Source organism: Saimiri boliviensis, chromosome 14 (assembly GCF_048565385.1).
Source record: "Saimiri boliviensis isolate mSaiBol1 chromosome 14, mSaiBol1.pri, whole genome shotgun sequence".
Taxonomy (NCBI): Eukaryota; Metazoa; Chordata; class Mammalia; order Primates; family Cebidae; genus Saimiri; species Saimiri boliviensis.
Genome location: NC_133462.1, coordinates 9,270,363 through 9,296,604, shown reverse-complemented (window position 1 = coordinate 9,296,604; position 26,242 = coordinate 9,270,363). Strand labels below are relative to the sequence as shown.

Here is a 26,242-nt window from a genome sequence, read left to right as displayed (position 1 = left end):
TTTGTGGGTCTCTCTGTCCTCTCCTCTCTCTCTGGGTCTCTGTCTGTCTCTGGGTCTCTGTTCCCCCCCTCCTGGGTCCCTGTCCCTCTCTCTCTGGGTCTCTGTCCTCTCCGCTCTCTCTGGGTCTCTGTTCCCTCCCTCACTCTGGGTGTCCCCCTCCTCTCTGTGGGTCTGTGTCACTCTTTCTGAGTCTTTGTCCCCCTGTCTCTCTGGGTCTCTGTTCCCCCCCTCACTCTGGTTCTCTGTCCCCCCCCCCCGGGTCTCTGTCCTCTCCTCTCTGCGTCTCTTTGCACCTCTCTCTCTGGGTCTGTCCCCCCACCCCGGGTCTCTGTCCCCATCTCTCTCTCGGGGTCTGTCAACCCCTCTCTGTCTCTGGGTCTCTGTCCCCCCCTCTCTCCGGGTCTGTTCCCCCCTTCACTGTAGTTCTCTGTCCCCCTCTCTCTCTGGGTCTCTGTCCCCATCCTGGGTCTCTATCCCCCCCACCGAGTCTGTCCCCCTCTCTCTCTCTGGGTCCCTGTCCCTCCCCCTCTCTCTCTCTGGGTCTCTGTTCCCTCCCCACCGGGTCTCTGTCCCTCTCTCCTCTCTGGGTCTCTGTCCTCCCATGTCTCTCAATCTCGAAAGCAACTCTCGGAGCCCCAGGGCATGATGGGAGTTAAAGAACCAGCTTCCCAGATTTTTTTTTTTTTTTTGAGATGGAGTTTTGCTCTTGTTAACCAGGCTGGAGTGCAATGGCCCGATCTCGGCTCACCGCAGCCTCCGCCTCCTGCATAGCTGGGATTACAGGCATGCACCACCATGCCCAGCTATTTTTTTTGTATTTTTAGTAGAGACGGGGTTTCACCATGTTGACCAGGATGATCTGGAGCTCTTGACCTTGTGATCCACCCGCCTCGGCCTCCCAAAGTGCTGGGATTACAGGCGTGAGCCACCGCGCCCGGCCTAGCTTCCCAGATCTTTGAGAAAGGGCTGGAATTCACCTTACAGATTCCTAGGGTAGGAAGGGCCTGAGACCTGGATTCCTAGGGTGGAGGGAAGGGACAAGGGAAGCGAACCCCTGAGAATAAAGTGCTGGATCCTGCACTTATGGCCTGGAGGAGAGGAACAGGGGTCCAGAACCGGGGATTATGGACTTCTAGGTCCTGAGAATAGAGCGCTGACAACCACCCTGCTTGTATCCCCTTGCTCGTCACCTGTGTCCACAGCTTCCCGCTCTGCAGGGGCAGGGTCCCAGGCAGATGGTGGCCCGCGCCCAGGGCCGAGCTGGTAGTGGCTGAGTAGATGGTGCAGCTGGGCGGGGGTCAAGGTGGGGTGCTCAGTTCTTAGGCTGCTCCATGAAGCCTGATGGGAAAATCAGGGGAGAGGTCAATAGTCACTACGGGGCAACTACGAAATGAAAAGGCAGGATTGCGTTACAGGGAGTGGGAATGACGGAGAGAGTGGCGTCTCTGTAGTGTTTTCCAGGCACGGTGAAGTCTATCACCAAAATAAGGGTGGGGAAGGGTATACTCCCCAGCAATTTTTAAAAACTGCATTTGCCTCAGGATACCTGAGGATACATGAGAGGAGTGGGGGCAGCAAAACAAGAGTGACCGTTCCTTCATGTTACTGAAGCTCACCATCATACTTGGGATTCATCCCTTTTTTTGGTCCTTAAAGAAACAGTCTCACTCTTTTGCCCAAGGTGAAGTGCAATGGCATGAGCATTGCTGCAGCCTCATTTGTTAAATGTTTATAGTGGGCTGGGTGTGGCTGCTCCTGCCTGTAATCCCAGCATTGTGGGAGGCTGATGGGGGAGGTTCACTTACGCCAAGGCGGTTGGGGCTTCAGCGAGCCACTACACTCCAGCATGGGTGCCAAAGCAAGACCCTGCAGTGGCACCTGCCTGTAATCGCAGCACTTTGGGAAGCCAGTGTGGGAGGATTGCTTGAGCCCACCCTGCTCAGCATGGTGAGATCCTGTCTCTAGAAAATTTTTTTTTTTTTTTTTTTTTTTTTTGAGATGGAGTTTCGCTCTTATTACCCAGGCTGGAGTGCAATGGCGCGATCTCGGCTCACCGCAACCTCCGCCTCCTGGGTTCAGACAATTCTCCTGCCTCAGCCTCCTGAGTAGCTGGGATTACAGGCACACACCGCCATGCCCAGCTAACTTTTTGTATTTTTAGTAGAGATGGGGTTTCACCTTGTTGACCAGAATGGTCTCGATCTCTTGACCTCGTGATCCACCCGCCTCGGCCTCCCAAAGTGCTGGGATTACAGGCTTGAGCCACCGCGCCCGGCCAGTCTCTAGAAAAATTAACCACGTGTAGAAGCACGTGCCTCTAGTCCCAGCAACGCAGGAGGCTGCGGCCAAAGATACTTGGACTTAGGAGTTGGAATATCTATGGGAAGTTTTTTTTTTTTAACATATTTAAAAACAAAGCAAAAGAAAAATCATGTGAACTGTCCTGAATCTATTTCCTCCTCTGAAAAATGGTAACCTGTCACCCCAGCCAGGGTGCGGTGGTGTGATCTCGGCTCACTGTACCCTCCACCTTCGGGGTTCAAGCAATACTCCCACCTCAACCTCCCATGTACCTTGGACTACAAGTGTGGACCACCAAGCCTGGCTTTTTGTATTTATTAGTAGGGATGTGGTTTCATCATAATGGCCAGGCTGGTGTCTTAACGCCTGACCTCGTGATCTGCCTGCCTTGGCCTTCCAAAGTGCAGGGATTACAGGCATGAGCCACCACACCCGGCTTAAAAGAATGTTTCAACCATCATATTCCTTGGTCTCATACCAGACTTCCTGACTTACATGTCTGAGGGAGGGACCCTGGAAACTTGAGACAGAGTCTCACTGTGTCGCCCAGGCTGGAGTGCAGAGGTGCAGTCTCAGCCTCCTGAGTAACTGGGATTACAGGTGTGCACCAGCACGCCTGGCTAATTTTCATATTTTTAGTAGAAATGGGGTTTTGCCATGTTGGCCAGGCTGCTCTCACACTCCTGGCCTCAAGTGATCCACCCCACCTAGGCCTCCCGAAGCGTTAGGATTACAGGTGTGAGCTACCTCCGCCCAGCCTGGAAACTGTTCAGACACAGCCAAGTTTGGTCATTGTTGGTGCTGGCTTCCTTCTAGCTGCCAGTGTGTTACCCAACGTGTCTGAGCTGAGGCTGGGGATGGCATGGGGAGCTCCAAGGGTGCGCTGAATACAGAAAGTGGCTGAGTGGGGTTCAGAGGTCAGGTACAGCTGACTGGGAGTTACCTTGAGCAGGGAAGTGCGGGGCACACAGAGCAGGTTCACAGCCATGGAGAGTTTCCGGAAGAACTCAGTGGCAATGTCGCCCAGCCCAGCTCCCTGGAGCCAGTCCAAGACAAGGTCCAGGTTGGTTCGGATTTGAACAGCTCGGGACCACTGATAGAAAGGCCGTCCTTGTCCTGTGGGCATGAAGGGTGTGAGAGGCAGCTGGTTGGCTGGACTCTGCCCTCCAGCCCCCCAGACTGTTCCTGTCCCTCGGCCTGGGATCTGGAGCTTGTTTTCCAGGGTACCCAAAGGTCAGGCTGGAGCCCATGGTGTGTCTAATTTGACCTAAGCCTCAGTGGCTCCCGTCTTTGCCTCCCTGACAGCTCCCAGCCAACCTTCACCTCGTTCCATCAGCGAGTTGAGAAGGGATGCGTTCGAGAAGAAGAACAAGTAGCCGAAAGTCTGAGACACGAGGTCAGGGTGCAGCTCGCACTGGTTGGTCAGTTCCAGGGCTGCCTGGAACACACTCAGGGTAGGTCTCAACCCTGGAGGCATGGCCCCCAGCTCCGCGCCAGGCCCGGGCAGCTCTGCTCCAGCTGTGAATGGGTTACTATCCAGGAGAGCAGGCAGCGTTGAATACAGAGTCTGAGGAGAGAGAGGTGGAAATAAGTGATTGGACTACAACTCCCAGGAAGCTTCAGGGTAACAGCATGAAGATAATGGGGAGCTCTACCAAGGCCTTCTGGGAGCTGTAGTCCATTCTACAGTCAACACCCAAAGGGACTCCATGACCAAATCCTTACTTGGTCGAAGGGTATATAAGTTTCTTGACTATTTTAAGATGATCTCTTGTGCATTGTGGGACTTGTGGTTCTCAGCAGAGACAGCTTGAGGAGGACAGAGGATACTGGACAAAGAGTTCCCTTTCAGTCAAATAATTACTCATCCCGAATTCCCGAAGGAAAGAAAAAGAATGGATAGTCGGGAAGTGGACGTGGGGTGACAGCTTGCCGGTGGAAAGTGAGATCAGGTAAAGAACAGGAAATGAGGTCAGAAACAGGAGAAAGAAACTCAACACTTGACAGGAATGTACCGGAAGTGAAGGAAAGGGCCTCACAATCCAGGCTGCTAGAAAAATTGAGACTGATGGTCATCTGTCCCAAAAGATCCTCCCTCATTTTTTGCAGATAGGGCATCAGGCCCACCATAAGCCAGAAACCCTAAAAATGCCAAGCAGCAGTGTTAAGGTCAAGGGTAGTGGTGGGGAAACTGGGGCAGAAAGCAAGCGCTTGCAGGAAGGACACTCAGAGAAAAAGATCTGTGACTCTGAAAGGGAAGTGAATTCAGAGGTGTAGGAAGTGAGGTCAGCAAGCGAAGGAAGTGGGGCCTGATTAAAGAGGATCTTTAGTTTAAATCACAGTTCCTGGCACAATCTAATCACTATCCATCAATCATTTATCTATTATATATAAAACTTGGAAAGTGGGAGATTGAGAAGGTGGTAATGGTAATGATACCAAATAGTGAGGTCAGCCTGTCAAAAGTGGTGATCACTTTTATGTTGTTTTATTTATTTGAGACAGAGTCTCACTCTGTCACCCAGTGTGGAGTGTAGTGGCACAGTCTTGGCTCACCGCAACCTCTGCCTCCCGGGTTCCAGCAATTCTCCTGCTTCAGCCTCCTGAGTAGCTGAGATTACAAAGCACACACCACCACACTCTGCTTATTTATTTATTTTTTTTTTTGAGGCAGAGTATCGCTCTTGTTACCCAGGCTGGAGTGCAATGGCGTGATCTCAGCTCATTGCAACGTCTGCCTCCTGGGTTCAGGCAATTCTCCTGCCTCAGCCTCCTGAGTAGCTGGGACTACAGGCACGCGCCACCATGCCCAGCTCATTTTTTGTATTTTTAGTAGAGATGGGGTTTCATCACGTTGACCAGGATGGTCTCGATCTCTTGACCTCGTGATCCACCCGCCTCGGCCTCCCAAAGTGCTGGGATTACAGGCTTGAGCCACCGCGCCTGGCTAATTTTTGTATTTTTAGTAGAGACAAGGTTTCACCCTGTGGGTCAGGTTGGTCTCGAACTCCTGACCTCATGATTCACCGGCCTCAGCCTCCCAAAGTTCTAGGATTACAGGTGTTAGCCATCACACCTGGCTTTATTTAAAAAAAATTTTTTTTTTTATGAAGTCTGACTTTATCTCCCAGGCTGGAGAACAGTGGCATGATCTTGGCTCACTGCAACCTCCGCCTCCCAGGTTCAAGTGATTCTTGTGCCTCAGCCTCTCCAATAGCTGGGATTATAGGCACAGGCCACCACACCTAATTTTGTATTTTTAGTAGAGCTGGGGTTTCACCATGTTGGCCAGGCTGATCTCAAACTCCTAACCTCAAGGGATCCACCTGCCTGGACCTCCCAAAGTGCCGAGATTACAGATGTGAGCCACGGCATTTGCCCCGGTGATGATCACAAAGACAGGAAAAGCCAGAAAGGCAGGAAGTGATGTAACCTCAAACAAGTGGTGTCAGAACAGCAAAGTCTTTTGGCGAGATGGGATGTCATGTCAGAATAGCAGAAAATCTTGAGTCAAATAGTGACATCAGAGCCACACGAGGTAGTTCAAACAGGAAGTGACATATATGTTAAATAGGAAGTGATGTCATGTCAAACAGGAAGTAAGCAAGGCCAACCTTGGTGAGGTAGTAGACAGACTGCTGGAAGGTACACATGATGACCTCATCCAGGAGAGCCATGGCCTCATCACATAATTCCAAGTCATTGCAGAGCTGTGGGTCTGAGCACAGGACTGGGGTTAAGAGGGAGAACCAGAGACTGGCAGCCACGATCCCAGGTCCCCAGGTGCAGGGGGTGATGGGAGACTTGGATAGGCCTGAGCCTGGGTCAGAGCTCACCCTCTTGGTCGGCCTCCTTCTCCATTTCCAGCACCTTCTCCTGCACAAAGCTCAGCAGCTCTGTGGTGTTGGCCATCCACAGCATGAGTGGCCGCAGCTCCACAGACACAACTTCAGGAGTCAGGGGCACCTCCGGGACGCCCTCAGGGTGGCTTGGAAAAAAGGAAGGAATCTGTCATGGCTGCACAACCCTCATCAGAGTTTCCAAACCCCAAGATCTAAGTCTAAGTGGGAGACCGAGACCAACCCCCATTGCACAGCTGGAAAAGTTGAGTGCCAAGGAGAAGCCAGAAACTTGTACTGTGGCATGAATGGGGTGAACACAGAACTGGACATAAAACCCAGCCCCTGCATCCCTCCAGACCTCTCTGCTTAGAATGTCTCTTACTTTTCTGGCTGACGGTCTCCAATTTCCTTAATCTTTTCCTGTGGAACAGTAAGATCAGAATCAAAGTGAGGGGGATCCGGTGAGGGCCTTATGAGTTAATACGCTCGTTTTTCTTTCTTTCTTTTTTGTTTTTAAGACAGAGTTTTCGCTTTGTTGCCCAGGCTGGAGTGCAAAGGCGCCATCTTGGCTCACTGCAACCTCTGCCTCCTGGGTTCAAATGATTCTCCTGCCTCAGCCTCCCAAGTAGCTGGGATTACAGGTGCGCACCATCATGCCCGGCTAATTTTTGTATTTTTCAGGAGAGACGAGGTTTCAGCATGTTTGCCAGGTTGGTCTCAAACTCTTGACCTCAGATGATCCACCCGCCTCAGCCTCCCAAAGTGCTAGGATTACAGGCATGAGCCACTGTGCCCAGCCAATACCCTGGCCTTTCTAGAAGCACCATTCTCACAGAGACTGGTCCTACTTTTCTTAGAGATGGGGTCTCACTGGGTTGCCCCAGCTGGTCTCCAACAACTCCTGAACTCAAAAGATCCATCCACCTCAGCGTCCCAAAGTGACAGGATTACAGGTATGAGTCACTGCACCCGGCCCTCACTCTTCATATGGGTTCTAATCCCACAAGTTTCAGAATGGTCTCTCCTTACCTTTTGAAACACACACACTTGGCTGGGCACAGTGGCTCACGCCTATAATCCCAGAACTTTCGGAGGCTGAGGTGGGTAGGTGGGGGCGGAGGGGGCGGATCACAAGATCAGGAGTTCAAGACCAGCCTGACCAACATGTTGAAACCCCGTCTCTACTAAAAACACAGAAATTAGCCGGGTGTGGTGGTACACGCCTGTAATCCCAGCTACTCAGGAGGTTGAGGCAGGAGAATCGCTTGAACCTGGGAGGCTGAAGTTGCAGTGAGCTGAGATGGTGCCACTGAACTCCAGCCTGGGTGACAGAGCGAGACTCCATCTCAAAGCACCACCCCTACCACCACCACCACCACCAAAAAAAACCACACACACCCTAAGATCCTGAGTGGTCTAGCTCCTTCAGGTCGTCTCCAATATTTACCAAGAAACTCCGTAAACCTCTCTCGTTAGGCCCTAGCTCAATAGGATGGAACATTCCCCCCACTCTGAATGGTTTCTTTCTGGAACTTTCATCTGTAGGTCCAGTGGCTTTGTTCTTCCTCCCCGCCAAGAATGAACTTGCTCACTACTATCCAAGCCCCAAGCCCAATGGGCTGTGGTGAATTCTCACAATGAGAATGGTTTCTTCCTAAGGTCAGTTCTCCTAAGATGAGTCTGGGCTTCTCTTTTTTTTTTTTTTTTTTTTGAGACGGAGTTTCACTCTTGTTATCCAGGCTGGAGTGCAATGACGCGATCTCGGCTCACCGCAACCTCCGCCTCCTGGGCTCAGGCAATTCTCCTGCCTCAGCCTCCTGAGTAGCTGGGATGACAGGCACGCGCCACCATGCCCAGCTAATTTTTTGTATTTTTAGTAGAGACGGGGTTTCACCATGTTGACCAGGATGGTCTCGATCTCTTGACTTCGTGATCCACCCGCCTCGGCCTCCCAAAGTGCTGGGATTACAGGCGTGAGCCACCGCGCCCGGCAAGTCTGGGCTTTTTTTAAGCTCAGTGGATTCATCTACAACTCCCAGCATCCCATGGCGGTGGGGGTGCCCTTGCTTAGTAACCCAAAATCCTACCCGAGGCATCATGGGAACAGTAATTTCATCCACCCCAACTATGAAAAGGGTTGCAGGTGGGGAGGGGAGGCGGGAGAAGGGACTTGGGATGCTATTGGGGCTGGACGGTGATTGGGGCACTCACCCAGACGGCCTCCTTGATGAGCCGGGCTAGGCGGCCCAGCAGGCGCGGCAGGTGGCCCAGCTCCAGCTCCCGGGCAGAATGCTGCACGCACAGCGCCAGCAGCGTGGCGGGCCCCAGGGGCGGCAGGTCCCCGGCACCGGCTGCCGCGGCGCGCACGATCTCGCCCAGCAGCGCCTCCTCCTCGCGCGGCCGGAAGCGCAGGACGGGCTCGCGGCCATCCAGGTAGGCGGCCAGCGCCTCGCCACGCTCCTGCAGGCCGCGGCCGCACAGGCGACAGGAGAAGGACCAGCCGGGGCCCGGCGGCGTGGCCCCGGGACGTGCAGGCAGCCAGGGCGGCCGCGCGGGCCCGGATCCCCCGGGGCGGGGGTCCTTGTACATGAACAGGAAGTGCTCGCCCAGCCCCAGGAGGTCGCCCGGGTGCAGCTCGGCCTCCCGCAACAGGAGGCACCCGTTGTGCGTGACCGGGGCGCCCCGAGACGGGCGCACCATGGCCGGGTGCTCCGGGCCCGCGCGCACTGTGCAGTGACGCGGCAGGATGTCCGGGGCGTTGAGGAAGGTGTCCACATAGGGGGCCGGGGACCCACCGCGGCCGGACGAGTTCCCACCTCGGCCAAACACGTGCTGCTCTCGCGTCATCACATACACCACGAAGTCCTGGGGGATAAACAAGGGTGCACTGAGGCCATCACTCCGGGAGGAATGGGCACCTCCACACAGAGCTTCAGAGCTTTTCCTACAACTCTCCTCTTCCCGCTAACTTTTTTAATTTCTTTTTTCCTTTTTTTGAGACGGAGTTTCCCTCTTGTTACCCAGGCTGGAGTGCAATGGCGCGATCTCGGCTCACCGAAACCTCCGCCTCCTGGGTTCAGGCAATTCTCCTGCCTCAGCCTCCTGAGTAGCTGGGATTACAGGCACGCGCCACCAAGCCCAGTTAGTTTTTGTATTTTTAGTAGAGACGGGGTTTCACCGTGTTGACCAGGATGGTCCCGATCTCTCGACCTCGTGATCCACCCGCCTCGGCCTCCCAAAGTGCTGGGATTACAGGCTTGAGCCACCGCGCCCGGCCTCTTTTTGTCTTTTTTAAAGATGGAGTTTCACCATGATGGCCAGGCTAGTCTTGAACTCCTGATCTCAGGTGATCCACCCACCTCAGCCTCCCAAAGTGCTAGCATTACAGGCATGAGCCAGCCTACCCGGCCTCTCGGAGATCTTTTTCTTAACGTGGGCTCTACCATTTCTTTCCCTCAAGCAATAGATGCTTCCAAGATCTTTCTCCAGTGGTGGCTCTTATTTTCTCACCTCTTCTGAATAGATTTTTCAAGGCAATCCCTTCCTACGGTGGACTCTCCCATAACATTCAGCCAAGGAACAGATGCTTCCAAGGATACCCTCATTTCTAAAATGGGCTGTGCAAACAACCTCACCCTCAAAGAATGGACCTTTTCAAGGAAATCTCCTTTTCCCCATCCCCACCCCACCATAATATAGGCTTCCAGGTATATTTCCCCTTCTAATAATAGTTTCTCTCAATATTCCCAAAGCAATGAATGGGTACTGTTAAAGAGATTCCCTTGGACCTGGCAGGATGGCTCACGCCTGTAATCCCACCACTCTGGGAGGCCGGGGTGGGCGGATCACCTAAGGTCAGGAGTTCCAGACCAGACATGGTGAAACTGGTCTCTGCTAAAAATACAAAAATTAGCTGTACAAGGTAATGCATGCCTGTAGTCCCAGCTTGAGATTTGGGAGGCTGAGGCACAAGAATCGCTTGAACCTGGGAGGCAGAGGTCGCAATGAACAGAGATCATGCTACTGCACTCCAGCCTGGGCAACAGAGTGAAATTCAAAAGAGAGAGAGAGAGAGAGAGAGAGAGAGAGAGTTGGCGGGGGGTGGGGGGTTCCCTTGGAACAAAAGTTTCCTCCAGTTTCTTCTCCCCAAGTGCACGCCTCCAAAGAGACCCCCTTTCTATAGTGGACTTACTTCCCACACCATGATGATCTCACTTCCAAACAGACATACTTCTACATAGACTAACCTACTACTCCAACTCCCATGGGGGCGGATTTCAAAGAGATAATCCCCCTTCCCTCAGTGGACATGCTCAATATTCCAAGCCCCAGAAAGGACATCTCCAAAAAAGATCTCCATAGAGTGGGCTCCTCTGGTAACTCCACATATAAATAAATGCCTTCAAGAACCACCTCTTCTTACCATGGAGTGTTCCATCTCATCTACCAAATGAAGACAGCCATACCAGAAGGCCTCGTCCTAAAAAATGGACTCTCATCTCCATTCTATAAAAGTAGAAGCACTCAGCCAGGTGTGGTGGCTCACGCCTGTAATCCCAGCACTTTGGGAGGCTGAGGCAGGCAGATCACCTGATGTCAGGAGTTCAAGACCACTCTGGCCATAATGATGAAACCCAGTCTCTACCTCCCGAGCTCAAGTGATCCTCCTACCTCAGCCTCTCAAGTAGCTAGAATTAATAGGCATACACCACCACACCTGGCTAATTTTTGTTTTTCAGTTCTTAAAGAGACCAGGTTCTCACTACGTTGCCCAGGCTTACCCTGAACTGCCACCTGGAAAAACATGTCCTTCCTTTGAACACCTTCCCAAGAGAGACCCTCGTGTTCTCCCGCCTTGTCCAGAGGAATGGCTGTCGTGATACATGCAGCCCTCTTTCTACATCGAGCTCTCCCCATCTCCTCACCCCCACAAGCAGGAATGAATTCTTCCATGCAAGCTCTTTCCTGAAGACAATCGTACCGTCTCACCCATGGACGAGGACACGGCCAAGCTGCCTCACCCAATTGGATCCTCCTGTGACCGTAAAAATGGAACTATCCAGTAAGCTCCACCACCTTCTGGAGTGGCCTCTGCCATTGGTCCCAGCTGTGCTTATTTAGCTGGGCTATACCATTGTTAACCAAAGATTGGCCACAGCGTAAGGATAAGTCCCCCCACGCTGCACGTAAATGAGTATTTTCAGCTGGGTGCAGTGGCGCATGCCTGTAATCCCAGCACTTGAGACACTGAGGCAGGCGGATCACCTGATGTCAGGAGTTCAAGACCAGCCTGGCCAACATGGGGAAACCCCATCTCTACTAAAAATACACAGTTAGCAGAGCATGGTGTCGCATGCCTATAAACCCAGCTATTCTGGAGGCTGAGGCAGGAGAATCGCATGAACCTGGTAGATGGAGATTGCGGTGAGCCAAGATCACACCACTGTACTCCAGCCTGGGCAAATGGAGCAAAACTCCATCTCACAAAAAAAAAAAAAAAAAAAAAAAAAAAAAAAAAAAATTCCAGTAGCACATTACTCACCCTCTCCGCTGGACTTCACTGGTGTGATCATAGCTTACTACAGCCTAGACCTCCCTGGGCTCAGGGGCTCCTCCTGCCTCAGCCTCCTGAGTAGCTGAGAGTACAGATGGGTGCCACTACACATGGGTAACTTTTGTCTTTTGTAGAGACGAGAGTTCACTGTTGCCCAGGCTGGTCCCAAACTTCTGGTTTCAAGTCATCCTCTTGCTCTGGCTTCCCAAAGTGCTGGGATTACAGCAATGAGCCACTGTGCCCCGGACAACACATCACATTTCTATTAATGCAATTACTTTCCCCTCAACCACCAATCCTCTCTTCCTCTTTGGTACCAACGAGTTCTATGGGTACCCAGATAGGTAAAATAGAAAGATCAATACCACCTGCCTCCATCAACAGTGGTCAAATTGTTCCAATGTAAAGCATCACCTTTTAAAAACGGGTCAATGTGGCCAGGCGTGGTGACTCATGCCTGTAATCCCAGCACTTTGGGAGGCCGAGGCAGGCAGATCATAAGGTCAGGAGTTAGAGACCAGCCTGGCCAACAAGGCAAAGCCCTGTCACTACTAAAAATAAAAAAGTTAGCTGGACGTGGTGGCAGGTGCCTGTAATCCCAGCTACTCGGGAGGCTGAGGCAGGAGAATTGCTTGAACCTGGGAAGTGAAGGTTGCAATGACCCGAGATCGCGCCACTGCACTCCAGCCTGGGTAACAAGAGGGAAACTCCGTCTCAAAAAAAAAAAAAAAAAAAGTGGTGGGGGGGAGTGTGTGTGGGGCGGTCAGTGCACTCCTACCGAGAAAACACGGGCTTATCGAAAACATGATCCCAGTCACCAAATGATTCCCCTGCCCTAGAAGGTGGACTTACCTGTTATTCTCTCTCAAGAAACATATTTCCAAGGAGATCTTCTTTCTTTTTAAAAATTTTCATTTTTTAAAAAATTTGTGGCTGGGCATGGTGGCTCATGCCTGTAATCCAAGCACTTTGGAGGCCAAGGCAGGCGGATCACCTGAGGTCAGGAGTTCAAGACCAGCCTGACCAACATGGTGAAACCCCGTCTTAAAAAAAAAAAAAAATTGTGTTGGAAACAGGGCCTTTCTGTGTTACCCAGGCTGGAGTACAGTGGTGCCATATTTCACTGAAGCCTCGACCTCCTGAGCTCAAGAAATCCTCCTGCCTCAGCGTCCTGAGTAGCTGGGACCACAGGTGCACACCACTAAGCCCGGCTTTTTTTCTTTTTTCCTTTTTTTTGTAGAGACAGGATCTCACTATCTTGTCCGGTTAGTCTGGAATTCCTGGCCTCAAGCAATTCTGCCACCTTGGCCTCCAAAGTGCTGGGATTACAGGAGTGAGCCGAACGCCCAGCGGGGATCTTCTTTCTACGTTGGACTCTCCCATGATGAAGACAGTGCTTTCCTCCAACTTTGAATAAAGTGAAGTATTCCCTGTCTCCCTCCAGTGGACTCTTTCTCAGCCATCTTCTCTCCACCTTCTGTGAATCTCATCTGCCAATCTCTCCTTGCACTCTGAAACCTTGCTGGACCACGCCCCCCGGGTGACCTGACGCTAGCGCGACCCTGGGAATTCTGGGAGCTGTAGTTTTACTGCCCGCCCACCGACAGGTGGGGGTCGAGGGCTCTGGGCGTGCGGGGCTGGGGCGGCGCTTACCTGGGCGTCCTGGTAACCCTGGAGTAGCAGGAAGTAGGGGCGGTTGCTGGGGGCCTGAATGAGGCACTGAGTCAACTGATCGAAGTCCCCGGGGTCTGCAGGTCCGATTTGGGCGTCGGCTGCCCCTGGGGCCATGCTAAGTGCCTGTTGCCTCCGTTCCTGCTGCCGCCGCCGCCGCCCCTGTAGGCTAAGCTCCGACACGCTGCGCCGCAAGGACAAGTTTTCCGAGCGCTCCTTGCCTCCGGACCCAGCCGGGGCCCCGGATCCCGTGCCCGGGCCAGGACTGGCGAGCGCCGCCCCGCCCGACGCCGCCCGGGAGCGGTTCTTCTGCGGCCGCCACGAAGGGGCGCCCGTGCCTGCGGAGAGAGATGGAGGACAGTGAGGCCGAGACTAGAAAGACGGACAGACACGGAGTTGCAGATTATAAAACAAAGAATTGGGCTCACAGAGGTGAAGCTGCTTCCCACATTCAGGCTTTTGCATATTCTGTCCCCTGTGCCTGGAACACCTTTCTCTCCTGACTCATACCCATCTTGCAGTTTTCAGCTCGGGAATTTCATTCATTCTTCTCCATTGAATCTTTTTTTTTTTTTTTTTTAAATGTAAGAGCAGTAAGAATAATGATTGATCATATAGTTTTTTGTTTTTTTGTTTTGTTTTGTTTTTCTTTTTCCGAGATGGACTCTTGCTCTGTCACTCAAGCAGGAGAGCGGTGGCGGGATCTCAGCTCACTGCAACCTTCGTCTCCCATGTTCAAGCTATTCTCCTGCCTCAGCCTCCTGAATAGCTGAGATTACAGGCGCCTGCCACCATGCCCGGCTAATTTTTGTATTTTTTAGTAGAGACGGGGTTTCACCATATTGGCTAGGCTGGTCTCAAACTCCTGACCTCATGATCCACCCGCCTCGGCCTCCCAAAATGCTGGAATTACAGGCTTGAGCCACTTCGCCCTGTCTTTTTTTTTTTTTTTTTTTTAACCTCACTCTGTCACACCCTGACACCCAGGCTGGAGCGCAGCAATGCAATCTTGGCTCACTGCAACCTCTGCCTCCCAGATTCCAGCAATTCTTCTGCCTCAGCCTCCAGCTTAGCTGGGGTTGCAGGTGCACACCACCACGACCAGCTAATTTTTGTTTTTTCAGTAGAGACACTGTTTCACCGTATTGGCCAGGTTGATCTCGAACTGGCTGGTCTGGAACTCCTGACTTCGTGATCCTCTGGTCTCAGCCTCCCAAAGTGCTGGGATTATAGCCATGAGCCACATCACCCAGCCCATTTGTTCTTTTAACAAGTATTTATTTATTTAGATGGAGTCTTGCCCTGTTGCCAGGCTGGAGTGCAATGACACGATCTCGGCTCACTGCAACCTCTGCCTCCCGGATCAAGTGATTCCCCTGCCTCAGCCTCCCGAGTAGCTGGGACTATAGGCACGTGCCACCACGCCCAGACTAAGTTTTTCTATTTTAGGAGAGACCACGTTGGCCAGGATGGTCTCGATCTTCTGACCTCGTGATCTCCCTGCCTCAGCCTCCCAAAATGTAGGGCACGTTGGGAGCCCGACGTAAGGCTAAGTGCCCTACAGGGTCGTGGGGTGAGCCTTATGCTCTGCTGAGGCGCAGGATCCAAGAAATAAAGAGACAGGACACAGAAGTACAAAGAAAACGCAGCTGGGCTCGGGGGGCCACGTCGCCTATAAGCGGAGTCAGGCGAGGCCCCGAATGTCCAGAATCGTGAGTATTTATTGTGTATAGGTTAGGGGCAGGGCAGTGAGTGGAATCATCTTTAAGGATAGTGATAGGGTCGTGAGCAATAAAACAGAGGGTCCACTCCCATTAGGTCACCTAGGCCAAGAGATGGACAGTACACAGCAAGGGGCCCGTTCCCATGAAGGCAATGGCCAGGTGCAGTAAGGGGGTGTAGTGTGCGATACATCTATCTATGGGAAACTACTTCTAAGAAGAGTTATCGGAGGATGCTTAAATCACATAGCAAGCCGGGCGCGGTGGCTCAAGCCTGTAATCCCAGCACTTTGGGAGGCCGAGGCGGGTGGATCACGAGGTCAAGAGATCGAGACCATCCCGGTCAACATAGTGAAACCCCGTCTCAACTAAAAATACAAAAAATTAGCTGGGCATGGTGGCATGTGCCTGTAATCCCAGCCACTCAGGAGGCTGAGGCAGGAGAATTGCCTGAACCCAGGAGGCGGAGGTTGCGGTGAGCCGAGATCGAGCCATTGCACTCCAGCCTGGGTAACAAGAGCAAAACTCCGTCTCAAAACAAACAAACAAACAAACAAACAAACAAAAAACAAATCACATAGCAGTGACAGAGCTGTCACGTTTACTGCCACACCTTCTGGCAGCTTCCAATGGCTTCTATGGGAAGATGCTTTTCAAGCAGCACAGTAGCAAGAGCTGATAAAGTTCACAGTCACCAAGGTGGATTGCCCGTCTGAGGGCAGCCTCACAAGAACTGGAGCAAGGTCCTACAACTCCTTTATCAGGAGGAGTGGCTCTCGCCCCAAGCCTGCCATACAGCGGGTATCTTTACGATACTGAACGCTGCCGCCTGGGCCATGGATTCTTGTCCTGGTATAAGTGTTTTTCCCTTAAATCATGCTCTGCACTGTGTCTGCTCTAGACGTTCCTCTGATTATAAGCTGCTTATTCCTTAATTCATGCTCTGTATTGTGTCCACTCTAGGCATTCCTCCAATTATGAACAAAGATATAATTATAGGTATATATGTAGGGAATATTCTTTAGGCACTCATACTATCAACTATTATATGATTATATATAGAGGATTATATAAAGGGAGCCTACAAGCCCTATTTCTATAAACTAATATATGATTATGTAAAGGATTATATAAAAGGCAATAGCTGAGTAGTAACACTATAAAGTGAGATATTCCTCAAACCCTAACTGTGCCAGGGCTCTGCTTAGCTCTCATTCCGCGGTGCCTGTATGGGGCGTTACCCACACCAAAGTGCTGGGATTACAGGTGTGAGCCACTGCGCCTGGCCAACAAGTATTTATTGAGTACCTACTACATGCTCAGGACTGTTCAAGTCACTGGGTAACAGAGAAGACCCTGCCCTCCAGGAGATAGAAACCACCTCTTCCTAAACACCTTTCCCTGACAGTCCAAGTTGAAGCAGGTGACTTCACTACTGGGTACTCTGCGCTTTTTCTGGACCCAGCAGGAGCCCTGGCACACAGTAGACACCTAGTGGAAATGAGCTGAATGAGTGGACTGATGTGTTTCTCACTAGGCTTGTGAAATCTGGGAGGGTGGAAACCTTGTCTGTCAGCGTCTCCACTGTATTCCCCAGTGCCCTGAAAATGGTGTGGCCAGGCCAGGCGCAGTGGCTCAACCCAGCACTTTGGGAGGCTGAGGTCAGGAGTTTGAGACCAGCCTGGCCAACATGTCAAAACACGCTCTCCACTAAAAACACAAAAAATTTTGCCAGGCGTGGTGGTGGATGCCTATAATCCTAGTTATAGGCTGAGGCAGGAAAATTGCTTGAACCAGGAGTTGGAGGTCACAGTGAGCCATGATCATGCACTCCAGCCTGGGTGACAGAACAAGACTCCGTTGTTGTTTAAAAAAAAAAAAAAAAAAAAAAAAAACCTTCGTCGGGAGCCGCAGAAGAGAGACAATGATTACAATCATTCTTTATCAAGCATCTATTCTATGCCAAGCCCCGTGCTAGGCCCTTATACACTGAATACATTATCCCATTGAATCCTCACCTAGGATTTTTTTTTTTTGAGATGGAGCTCACTCTGTCGCCCAGGCTGGAGTACAGTGGCGCGATGTCGGCCCACTGCAACCTACGTCTCCTGGGTTCAAGCCATTCTCCTGCCTTAGACTCCTCAGTAGCTGGGACTGCAGGTGTGTGCCACCACGCCAGGCTAATTTTTATTTTTATTTTTATTTTGTATTTTTAGTAGAGACGGCTTTCACCGTGTTGGCAAGGATGGTCTCGATCTCCTCAACTTGTGATCCACCTGCCTCAGCCTCCCAAAGTGCTGTGATTACAGGCGTGAGCCACCGCCCCCGGCCCTCACCTTGTATTTTACTGAGATTAACTGGCACAGAATGGGTTGGAATCTAAACCTGAGTTCAAAGCCCATTAGTTTAATTGCTGTAACATCCTATCTTCCAAAGGGAGGCTCAGATACAGAAAAGTGGTTAGAAGGCTCCCGCAGCAGACTCGGGCTTTCAATGCGCCAGGCCCCACCCCTGCCAGGCGCGGTCCAGCACCAGCTGTTTCACCATTGACTCTCCCTTCTGTTCCAGGCCTGGCCTTCTCTGAGATCAAGGCCTTCCTTCGCCTCTACAACAACCTCTTCCTCCAGCCCCTTCCTTTCCCGTATGACTCCCATTTAGCAGCCAACCCAGCCTAAGGCCGCCTTATCCAAGGACTGCCCCTCAGAGGCTCCGCCCATCTTAGCCCCTCCAGGCTTGGCCTAGGAGCCTGTATTCATTCACTCTACAGGTGTCTCCCGTTCTAGGCTCCGGCCACGTAGGCCCTGCTCAGGAACCACCTCAACCTACTTCGCAGAGCTGCCTCCTGCCACAGAGACTCACGCGCTACATACTCCTCGCGGGACCCAACACAGTGCGCCGGACCACGCTCTTCCACAAGCCCCGCCCCACCACAGGCCCCACCCCAAGGCCCCGCCCACAGGCTCTGCCTGGCTCCCAAGAACACTTCCAGGGCTTACTCCTCCCGCTCCTAGGTCTCTCCAATTCCTTTTACATTTTCTGGAGTACTGTTTTGTTTTCTGTCGCTTGTTGTTTGTTTGTTTGTTTTGAGACGAAGTCTCGCTCTGCCGCCCAGGCTGGAGTGTAGTGGTGCCATCTCGGCCTTCTGCAGCCTCTGCCTCCCGGGTTCAAACGATTCTCATGTCTCAGGCTCTCGAGTAGCTGGGATTACAGGCGTGCTCCACGACGCCCGGCTAATTTTTGTATTTTTAGTAGAGACGGGTTTCACCCTGTTAGCCAGACTGGTCTGGAACTCCGACCTCAGGTGATCTGCCCGCCTCAGCCCCCGCAAAGTGCTAGGATTACAGGTGTGAGCCACCAAACCCGGCCAGGACTAACTCTTTAATTCAAAAAGATCCTTGTGGATATTCAGTATGAAAACAGTTGCACTATTGATGTCTCTTTCTCCCAATCGGCCCCAAAAAACTCCATCAAAGGAGAGTGCATTTTAAGCCACTAAGCTGCACCTAACAGACCTCGCAGAAAACCTGCCGGAAAGTAGAGACCGGGCAGGGAAAGACTTTCAAAGATCAGCAAATTGCTAGTGTCCTCTAACCTACCACACAGGGCGGATCACTCCGCCGCCTGCAGACTCCCGCCCATCCCACTGGACTCCACAGACCCCACTACACACCCCACCTCCTCCAAGGCAGCCTGAAATGCGTGCACAAGTTCCCAACCCCAATTCGGAGCCACATTAGGCCACTCCAAGCCACCATCAGCAACTAGCCCACGCCCCGCCTATGCCCCAAGCCCGACCCCTCTAAAAATCCCACCCAATCAACAAGCCCCACCCAAGTCTCAGGCCCCCGCCCCTCCCACCATCTGGCCGCCACTGGCCCAGCTCCAGCCCTGCCTCCACCGGCTAGAGTCCTACACACACCGTCCAGTCCCCTCCCGCGGGCCCCGCCCAGGCCCCACGAGCCCCGCCCAAGTCCCACGAGCCCCCGCCCAGGCACCGCCCACGAGCCCCGCCCAGGCTCCACAAGCCCCGCCCAGGTGCCGCCCACGGGCCCCGCCCAGGGCCTACGAACCCCGTCCATGTGCCGCCCACGAGCCCTGCCCAAGCCCCACAAGCCCCGCCCAGGTGCCGCCCACGGGCCCCGCCCAGGCACCACGAGCCCCGCCCAAGCCGCGCCGAATCCCCACAAGCCCCGCCCAGGTGCCACCCACAAACCCCGCCCCCTCCCCGCCCACACGCCCCGCCCATGTGCCGCCCACGGGCCCCGCCTCTCCGGCCCGGGGTCCCCGCCCCAGAGCCCCGCCCGCCGCTCACCTTCGCCGTCTGCCGCCCCGAAGGCCTCCTGCTCCAGGCGCCGCGCCTCCTCGCGGCCGCGCAGCTCGAAGCGCCGCGCCCAGCCGGGCCGCGCCCGCCACAGCTCCTGCACCAGCAGCGGGCGCTCGGAGTCGCCCAGCACGCGCAGGTGCTCCGCCCGCCACTCGCCGCTCCCCGCGCCCGCCGCCGCCGGCCGGCCCAGCGCGTCGCACAGAGCGAAGGCGTCCACGCAGCTGCTCTCGCCGGGGCCGCCGCCCGGGCTGCCCGCCAGGCCGTAGCGCTCTAGAGCTTCGGCCACGAGCTCGCGCGCCGTGGAGCGCGCCGTGGCCAGCACGCTCTTGTAGTTGGCGCCCGATGCCAGTCCCGCGCCGAAGATCTTGAGGACCCCCGGGGGCGCCGTGGCGCGGGTGACCAGCGGGGGCTCGGGGGCCACGCCCGCCGCCAGCTCGGGCAGCTTCTTCTCGCTAGCCCAGCGCTGCGCGCCGCCCGGGGTCCCAGGGCCTCCCGCGCCGCCGGACCCCGCGGTCCCGGTTCCCGAGCCCCGGAAGAGCTGGGAGATGCGCTTGGCGCGGCTACCAGAGGCCCCCCCGGCCGCCTTGACGGCGCCCACTCGCCGCAGCTCCACGTGCGGCGGAGGCGGGGGTATCGGCTCGCTGCTGCGGCTTCCCGTGTCCGACGAAGAAGATCTGGGAGTCGGCCGGGGAAGAGAGTCGCGGGAGAGAGACCCAGAAAGACATCCCAAGACGGGGGCGGGGGACAGATTAGGAGAGAAGTGGGCAGAGATCCAGAGAGAGAAGGACAGGGACCCAGGGTGGATGGACGCGGCGGGGGTGGGGATGAGGACAGAGACGCGAGGCAAAGAGAGAAAGAAATAATAAATAAATAAATAAATAAATAAAGGCAAGTCCCACAGAAGGAAAATTCCAAGAGGTGAGCAGAGAGGGGAGGAAGGAAGGTGAATCAATTCCCCGCTCCTTCTGTCCCCATCCCCGTGCCCATCCGGCCTCCCTCCACCTCCAGGCCTAGCTCTTCCCCTCGCCGCGCCCTGGTATGGCTGCGCCCCACCGTCTCCCCCTGCCCACCAGCTCGATTGCCCAATTCAGGACAAGGACCGGAGGCAACGCTTTGCAGGGACTGGGCCGTGAACAGGGACAGACGGGAGGCAGGTGTGCAGGGGGTGGAGTTCTGCAGAGATGGCACTCACTTGACAGAGGCCGCGCTGGGCCAGCGCCTTCCCAGCTTGGCCAGCTGCTTCCTGGGGGAATTGATCCACAGGCCGACGGGGAGATGAAGCTTCCCGAAGCGAGGGCTTCCGCCCTCCTTCCGTTCACCAGATAGCATGGCCCTAAGGGTGGGTGGGTAAGGCCCCAACTCCTAAGGCACTCTTGTGGGGATAGGGTGGAGCGAACCTAGACTCCGAGTCAGAGGGAGGAGGGGGCTGGGGTTCAGACTCCCGAGTCCAGGGGGAGGAGAGGGATGGGACCCTGGACTCCTGGGTCCTGGGATAGAAGATGGCTGGGGGACTGAGTCTTGGGGTCCAGGGAGGAATGGTATGGGCCGCTGGGTCCCCGGCTCTTACCCTGCTTCGGGTCCGGCACACCCGGAGGCCCTGGCTCCTCTGGCCTGGGTCAGTTCCACTGCTCTCGGTCAGCCTTGCCTCTGCCCCGGCTCCCAGCACTGGGTGGGGGACAGGAAAAGCCAAGAGGAAACCCGGCAGGAAGAGCGGGGAGGGGGCGTCCTGTGAGGAGACCAGGCCTGGGGGAGGAGATCTGGGTAGGGCTGGCCCTGCCCCATTCCTTGATTCTGGAATTACATCGCAGTCAGTTGGTCCCCTCCAGGACCCAGGGGTCCCAGTTTCCTGCCCCTCTTCCCTCAGGACGGAGCCCATCCCCGGACCTCTCCTCTCGGGGAACCGAAGGCTAGAATCAGTCCCGTCCCGGGGAGTGAGTCAGATGCTTAGACAACAAGATAAATCTTTATTGGTCCATCGAATCTGTGTCCTGTTCTTTGGGGACCTAGGGTTCCTCGTCGGCTCCACTGCCAAGGCCGAAGAGTGAGGACTTGATGAAATCGATCACCTTCCTTCGACGAAATATCCTAGGGGTGCGAGTGGGGTGCAGATCATGGTTAGGTACTTACTCATTGAGTGGGGGACACCCCTCCCAACACCCACCTTATTCTAACAACTATCTAAGCCTCGCCTCCTATGCAAGCCCCACCCCCCCATTGGGTTCCTGGAAGCCTCGCCCCTCACTCCAAGCCAAGCCTGCCTTCTTCAATGAGTTGCTCACGCAAAGGTAAGGCCAATTATCAGTGCTACGGAGCCCCAGATCAGCAGCCCCAGAAGGCGGCCTCTCAGCATGCTGTCTGGCTTCGGAGGCTGGAGGGTTATGGACGACTCCGAGGTCATCTCGGAGATCTGCGTAGGGCTGGCCTCCCCCAGGGTTACGATGTTTGGAGACGGGTTTTCCTCCTCGGCCCTTTTGGGCAACACTGTTAAAGAAAGCGTAAAGAGCAGTCTTGGCAGGGCGTGGAGTTCCTGCCCTGGCAAAGGCCAGCCCGTAAGAGTACCCAGCCATCCCAGGGATAATCACGCCTCCAACAGCGTCAAGCGTGAACACACCCAAGGGAACCCCTGTCCTCAGGGCCAAAGGCCACGCCCCCGGCAGGAAGCCACACCCATGCCCTGAAACCACACCCAACAGGAAGTCACGCCCCCATCGCAGAGGCCACGCCCCCCGCAGCGGTTCCCCGGTTCCCCGGTTCCCCTACTCCCTCTGGACCCGGAATCCTACACTTCTCTCAACCTCACAGCACTGACCTGTGACGTGAAAAAGGATGATCGTGGCTGGGCTGGAATTCACGGTGCCCAGCTCACAGCGGTAGTCGCCTGCATCCTCTGGACCCACCATGGGCTTGGTCAGGGTGGGCTCTTTCCCCTTGGACACCAAGGTCTCAGTATTGTTCCCCCAAACCTAGACCCAAGCTCAAGGGGTCACTGAGGCCTGGGGAATTCAGGGGTTGGGGGAGTACTGGGGTGAGAAGATCACAGGGCCTCAGGATGGGAGGTGGATAATCCAGGGTGTCATTGGTCAGGGCATGGGGTCCCCCAAGGTCGGTAGAGACCACACCTACTAGACCACCCTCCTGGGTCATGAGAGTCGTGAGTGCAGGACCATGGATCCAGAACACAAGCATTGCAGTCTAGGGAGTTCAAGGGTTGCAGAAGTTGCAATCCTCACCCTGTAAAAGCTGTAATCAGTGAGGCCCTCGGAAGCCTTATGCCAGTTTAACTCACAGTCCAGGATCATGTCTTCCATATGCGGAACCTCCACGTTGCGCTCTGGTGGTGGGGGGTGACCATGGGAGACTCCTGCACGGTTCTTATCCCTCCCTCGTCCTTTTTTTTTTTTTTTTTTTTTTTTTTTTTTTTTTTTTTTGAGACGGAGTTTCGCTCTTGTTACCCAGGCTGGGGTGCAATGGCGCGATCTCGGCTCACCGCAACCTCCGCCTCCTGGGTTCAGGCAATTCTCCTGCCTTAGCCTCCTGAGTAGCTGGGATTACAGGCACGCGCCACCATGCCCAGCTAATTTTTTTGTATTTTTAGTAGAGACGGGGTTTCACCATGTTGACCAGGATGGTCTCGATCTTTTGACCTCGTGATCCACCCGCCTCGGCCTCCCAAAGTGCTGGGATTACAGGCTTGAGCCACCGCGCCCAGCTAACCCTCCCTCATCCTCTTACATCTTTTCTCTTCTTTTTCTTTTCTTTTCTTTTCTTTTCTTCTGTGTGTGTGTTTTGTTTGTTTGTTTGTTTTTAGATGGAGCCACTGCACCTGGTCTGTCTCTCTCTCTTTTTTTGTTTGTTTGTTTAAAGACAAGGTCTCACTCTTTTGCCTAGGCTGGAGTGCAGTGGTATGATCATAGCTCACTGCAGCCTCCAACTCTTGGGTCCAAGCAATCCTCTTGCCTCAGCCTTCCAAGTAGCTGGGACTACAGAAAGGCACCACCACACCCGGCTAACTTTTTAAATTTTTGGAGAGAAGGGGTCTCACTATGTTGCCCAGGCTGGTCTCAAACTCCCGCCTTCAAGCAAGCCTCCCGTCTCAGCCTCCCAAGGTGCTGGGATTGCAGGCGTGAGCCATTGTACCCAGCCTAAACCCTGCCTTTTCTTGTCTGCTGCTCCCACACCGCATCTAGGCTTGAGACTGTCTCTTCTCTGACCCCACCCCACCTGCACCAATTCCTCCTGCTGGGTCCAGTTCTCTCACCCCCGCAATCGTAGGACTTTCGGCAAGCGTGAACCTCCTTTTTGCAGTTCATGCACCAGATCAGAGTCTGCAGCATCATACCTGGAGGGGCGGGGTCAAGGCTTGTATTTGCCCAGTAAGAGCCATGGCTAAAAGGAGAGGTCAGGGCCAAGGGCTGGGGCCAGGTCATCTATGACATTCCTAGATGGTCAGGCAAAGGGACAGGGCCAGGACGCAGGTGGGTAGGAAGTGGGTGCCAACAAGGCTCAGTAAGGAGCATAAATAGAGGCCAGCCACGCTGGCTCCAGCCTGTAATCCCAGCACTTTGGGAGGCCAAGGTGGGCAAATCATGAGGTCGGGAGATCAAGACCACCCTGTCCAACATAGTGAAACCCTGTCTCTACAAAAAATACAAAAATTAGCTGGGCATGGTGATGGGTGCCTGTAATCCCAGCTACTCAGGAGGCTGAGGCAGGAGAATTGTTTGAACCTGGAAGGCAGAGGTGGCAGTGAGCTGAGATCATGCCACTGCACTCCAGCCCAGGCAACAGGGCGAGACTCTGTCTCAAAAAAAAAAAAAAGGCAAGTAGAATATGACCTGCTCCCCAAGAAATCCAAGGTGGAGAAAGTAGGCTGGAGACCCAGAAACCTCTCCAAGGCAGAGAATGGCAAAATCACCAGGATCCAAAAAGTTGAGTGGGGAGGTTCACTATTCAGAGGGCCGGACGAAGAGCAGAGGGTTAGCTTCTGTAATCCGGACTCACCACATTGATTGGGACAATAAGCTGTGTCAAAAGAGAAAAAAAGAGAGAGACAGAGAAAGAGATGCCAGAATCAGATTTCTAAATGAAAGACGATGGGAGAGGGGGTTGAGGAAAGCGCTGGGCTTTGGGCTCTTGGGTTAGAGGAGAAAAAGACTTGGGTCTGAAGGAGGAGGACTTGGAGAAGCTGCGAAACTGGGCTTGGGGAAGTAAGCGGCTGGAGACAAGGACTCTGGGATTGTGGAAAGAGGAGCTGGGGACACGGGCTCCCATCTTCTCTCACCCTCTCTTTGGAATCGAGCAACAGAGGTGGCGAAGGCTTCCTTTTGCAGGTGCAACATCCAAAATAGCTCCTTCGCGAAGAGATTGTCTGGGAAGACACAGCAACCCCCATCCCAGGTGTGAGGTGCTGGGAGTTCGCTTCTGCCTGCAGAGCCTGGCATTCCACCTTCCGGCCTTCTCAGGGAAGGGCACTAAAACTGACCGTCTAACATAATGCCAGCCCCTGGGCTAAGCAATGCATATTTGGGGGGATGGCGGGCCCAGGGTCTTACTCTGCCACCCAGGCTGGAGTGCAGTGGTGTGGTCATGACTCACTGCAGCCTCGACCTCCTGGGCTCAAGCAATCTTCCTGCCTCAACCCCCTAAGTAGCTGGGACTACAGGCACACACCACCGTGTGTGTGTGTGTGTGTGTGTATTTTTTGTAGAGACAAGGTTTCACTATGTTGGTCAGGCTGGTCTCGAACTACTGAACTCAAGCAATCTGCCTGCCTCAGTCTCCCAAAGTGTCAGGATTACAGGCATGAGCCACTGTGCCTGGCCAGCAATACACATTTAAACTGAACAAATGAGGGAGCATTTTAGAGCCAAGGGAGTTTCAAAGTCCTTTGCTCAAGGCCATACAGCTAAGAAGTGGCAGAGCAGGGATTTGAACCTAGGCACTCTGGTTCCAGAGCCTAGTATCTGACCAAGAGACCAGGCATCACTAGCCCTGGGTTCCCTGAGAGATTCTGGATCCCCACTCCCTTGGTGCACTTACCTTTTACATCACTGTCTGTGATGCGTTTCAGATCCTTCAGCAAACTCCAGGAAGCCTTTTGCAGTGTGTCCTCATCTGTCGGGAGAGATACAACCCCAGATTCCAGCCTGACTGTCTCATTGGAGCGCCCAGTCTTAGAAACTACAATACCCATGAGGCCACTAGGCAAAGATAGCCCTGGTTAAGAGACCAGCCGCCCGTCGCCTTCTGGGAGTTGTAGTTTTATTACATAAAATTGCAGGCTAAAGATAGGGAATACAAAAAAGAAGAAGATAGGGAAAACAATATTTACTAGCCCTGGGGAACCTCGGAATCTGCATCTTGGCCTTCTCCATTCCTGAATCCCGGAGACCCTGCTGTCAGCCTCTTCCTCCCCCTGATATTATCCCCCTCCTTCCTAGGACCCAGGGGTCTGGGCTCCCCCCACGTCCTCACCGATGACCCCCATATAGGCATCCTCAGTAAACGACAGATTCTGGAAATCTGCCACGGCCTTCTCTACTTTATCCATTAAGGTTTTGTGAAGGCTCGCATCCAGGTGGCCCGGCAGGTAATCCTTCTCCAGGGACTTCAGCGCCAGCACGACAGACGTGTCACAGATGACACAGCCCTCGGCAGGAAGTAAGCAACATGCCAGCGCCGAAAACAGGAGGGTAAAATGCGGCCCCATTGCAGCCAGCGCGCAGTTCTCGGAGACCGTCAGGAAGGGTGCTCTCCCCTCAAACCGAGAGCAGGAGAACGCTAAAGGGACAGAAGCCAAAGCCCATCTTAAGGAACCCCACTGGGCCAC

At 54.0% G+C, this 26,242-nt stretch overlaps 2 protein-coding genes across 2 annotated transcripts in view; both read right to left on the bottom strand.

Moving 5' to 3' along the window:
- The window catches only part of RASIP1 (Ras interacting protein 1), a 23,674-nt gene extending 2,260 nt beyond the window's left edge, over positions 1 to 21,414 (bottom strand). Inside the window, exons 1-11 of the mRNA XM_039466912.2 lie at positions 20,981 to 21,414; positions 20,606 to 20,746; positions 19,402 to 20,087; positions 13,351 to 13,706; positions 8,355 to 9,008; positions 6,526 to 6,563; positions 6,138 to 6,289; positions 5,916 to 6,019; positions 3,625 to 3,868; positions 3,245 to 3,417; positions 1,191 to 1,338 (exon numbers count right to left, since the gene is read on the bottom strand). Of these exons, the coding sequence (XP_039322846.1) occupies positions 1,191 to 1,338; positions 3,245 to 3,417; positions 3,625 to 3,868; positions 5,916 to 6,019; positions 6,138 to 6,289; positions 6,526 to 6,563; positions 8,355 to 9,008; positions 13,351 to 13,706; positions 19,402 to 20,087; positions 20,606 to 20,742 (2,692 nt within the window). The 5' untranslated portion in view covers positions 20,743 to 20,746; positions 20,981 to 21,414. The remainder of the gene's footprint in view (positions 1 to 1,190; positions 1,339 to 3,244; positions 3,418 to 3,624; positions 3,869 to 5,915; positions 6,020 to 6,137; positions 6,290 to 6,525; positions 6,564 to 8,354; positions 9,009 to 13,350; positions 13,707 to 19,401; positions 20,088 to 20,605; positions 20,747 to 20,980) is intronic.
- IZUMO1 (izumo sperm-oocyte fusion 1) lies at positions 21,222 to 26,242 on the bottom strand. Its single transcript, XM_003940460.4, is given in 10 exon segments — positions 21,222 to 21,320; positions 21,417 to 21,498; positions 21,693 to 21,894; positions 22,223 to 22,376; positions 22,644 to 22,744; positions 23,672 to 23,752; positions 24,415 to 24,435; positions 24,695 to 24,781; positions 25,453 to 25,527; positions 25,888 to 26,242. Coding segments are annotated over 10 exon segments (1,137 nt in total). The 5' UTR covers positions 26,123 to 26,242.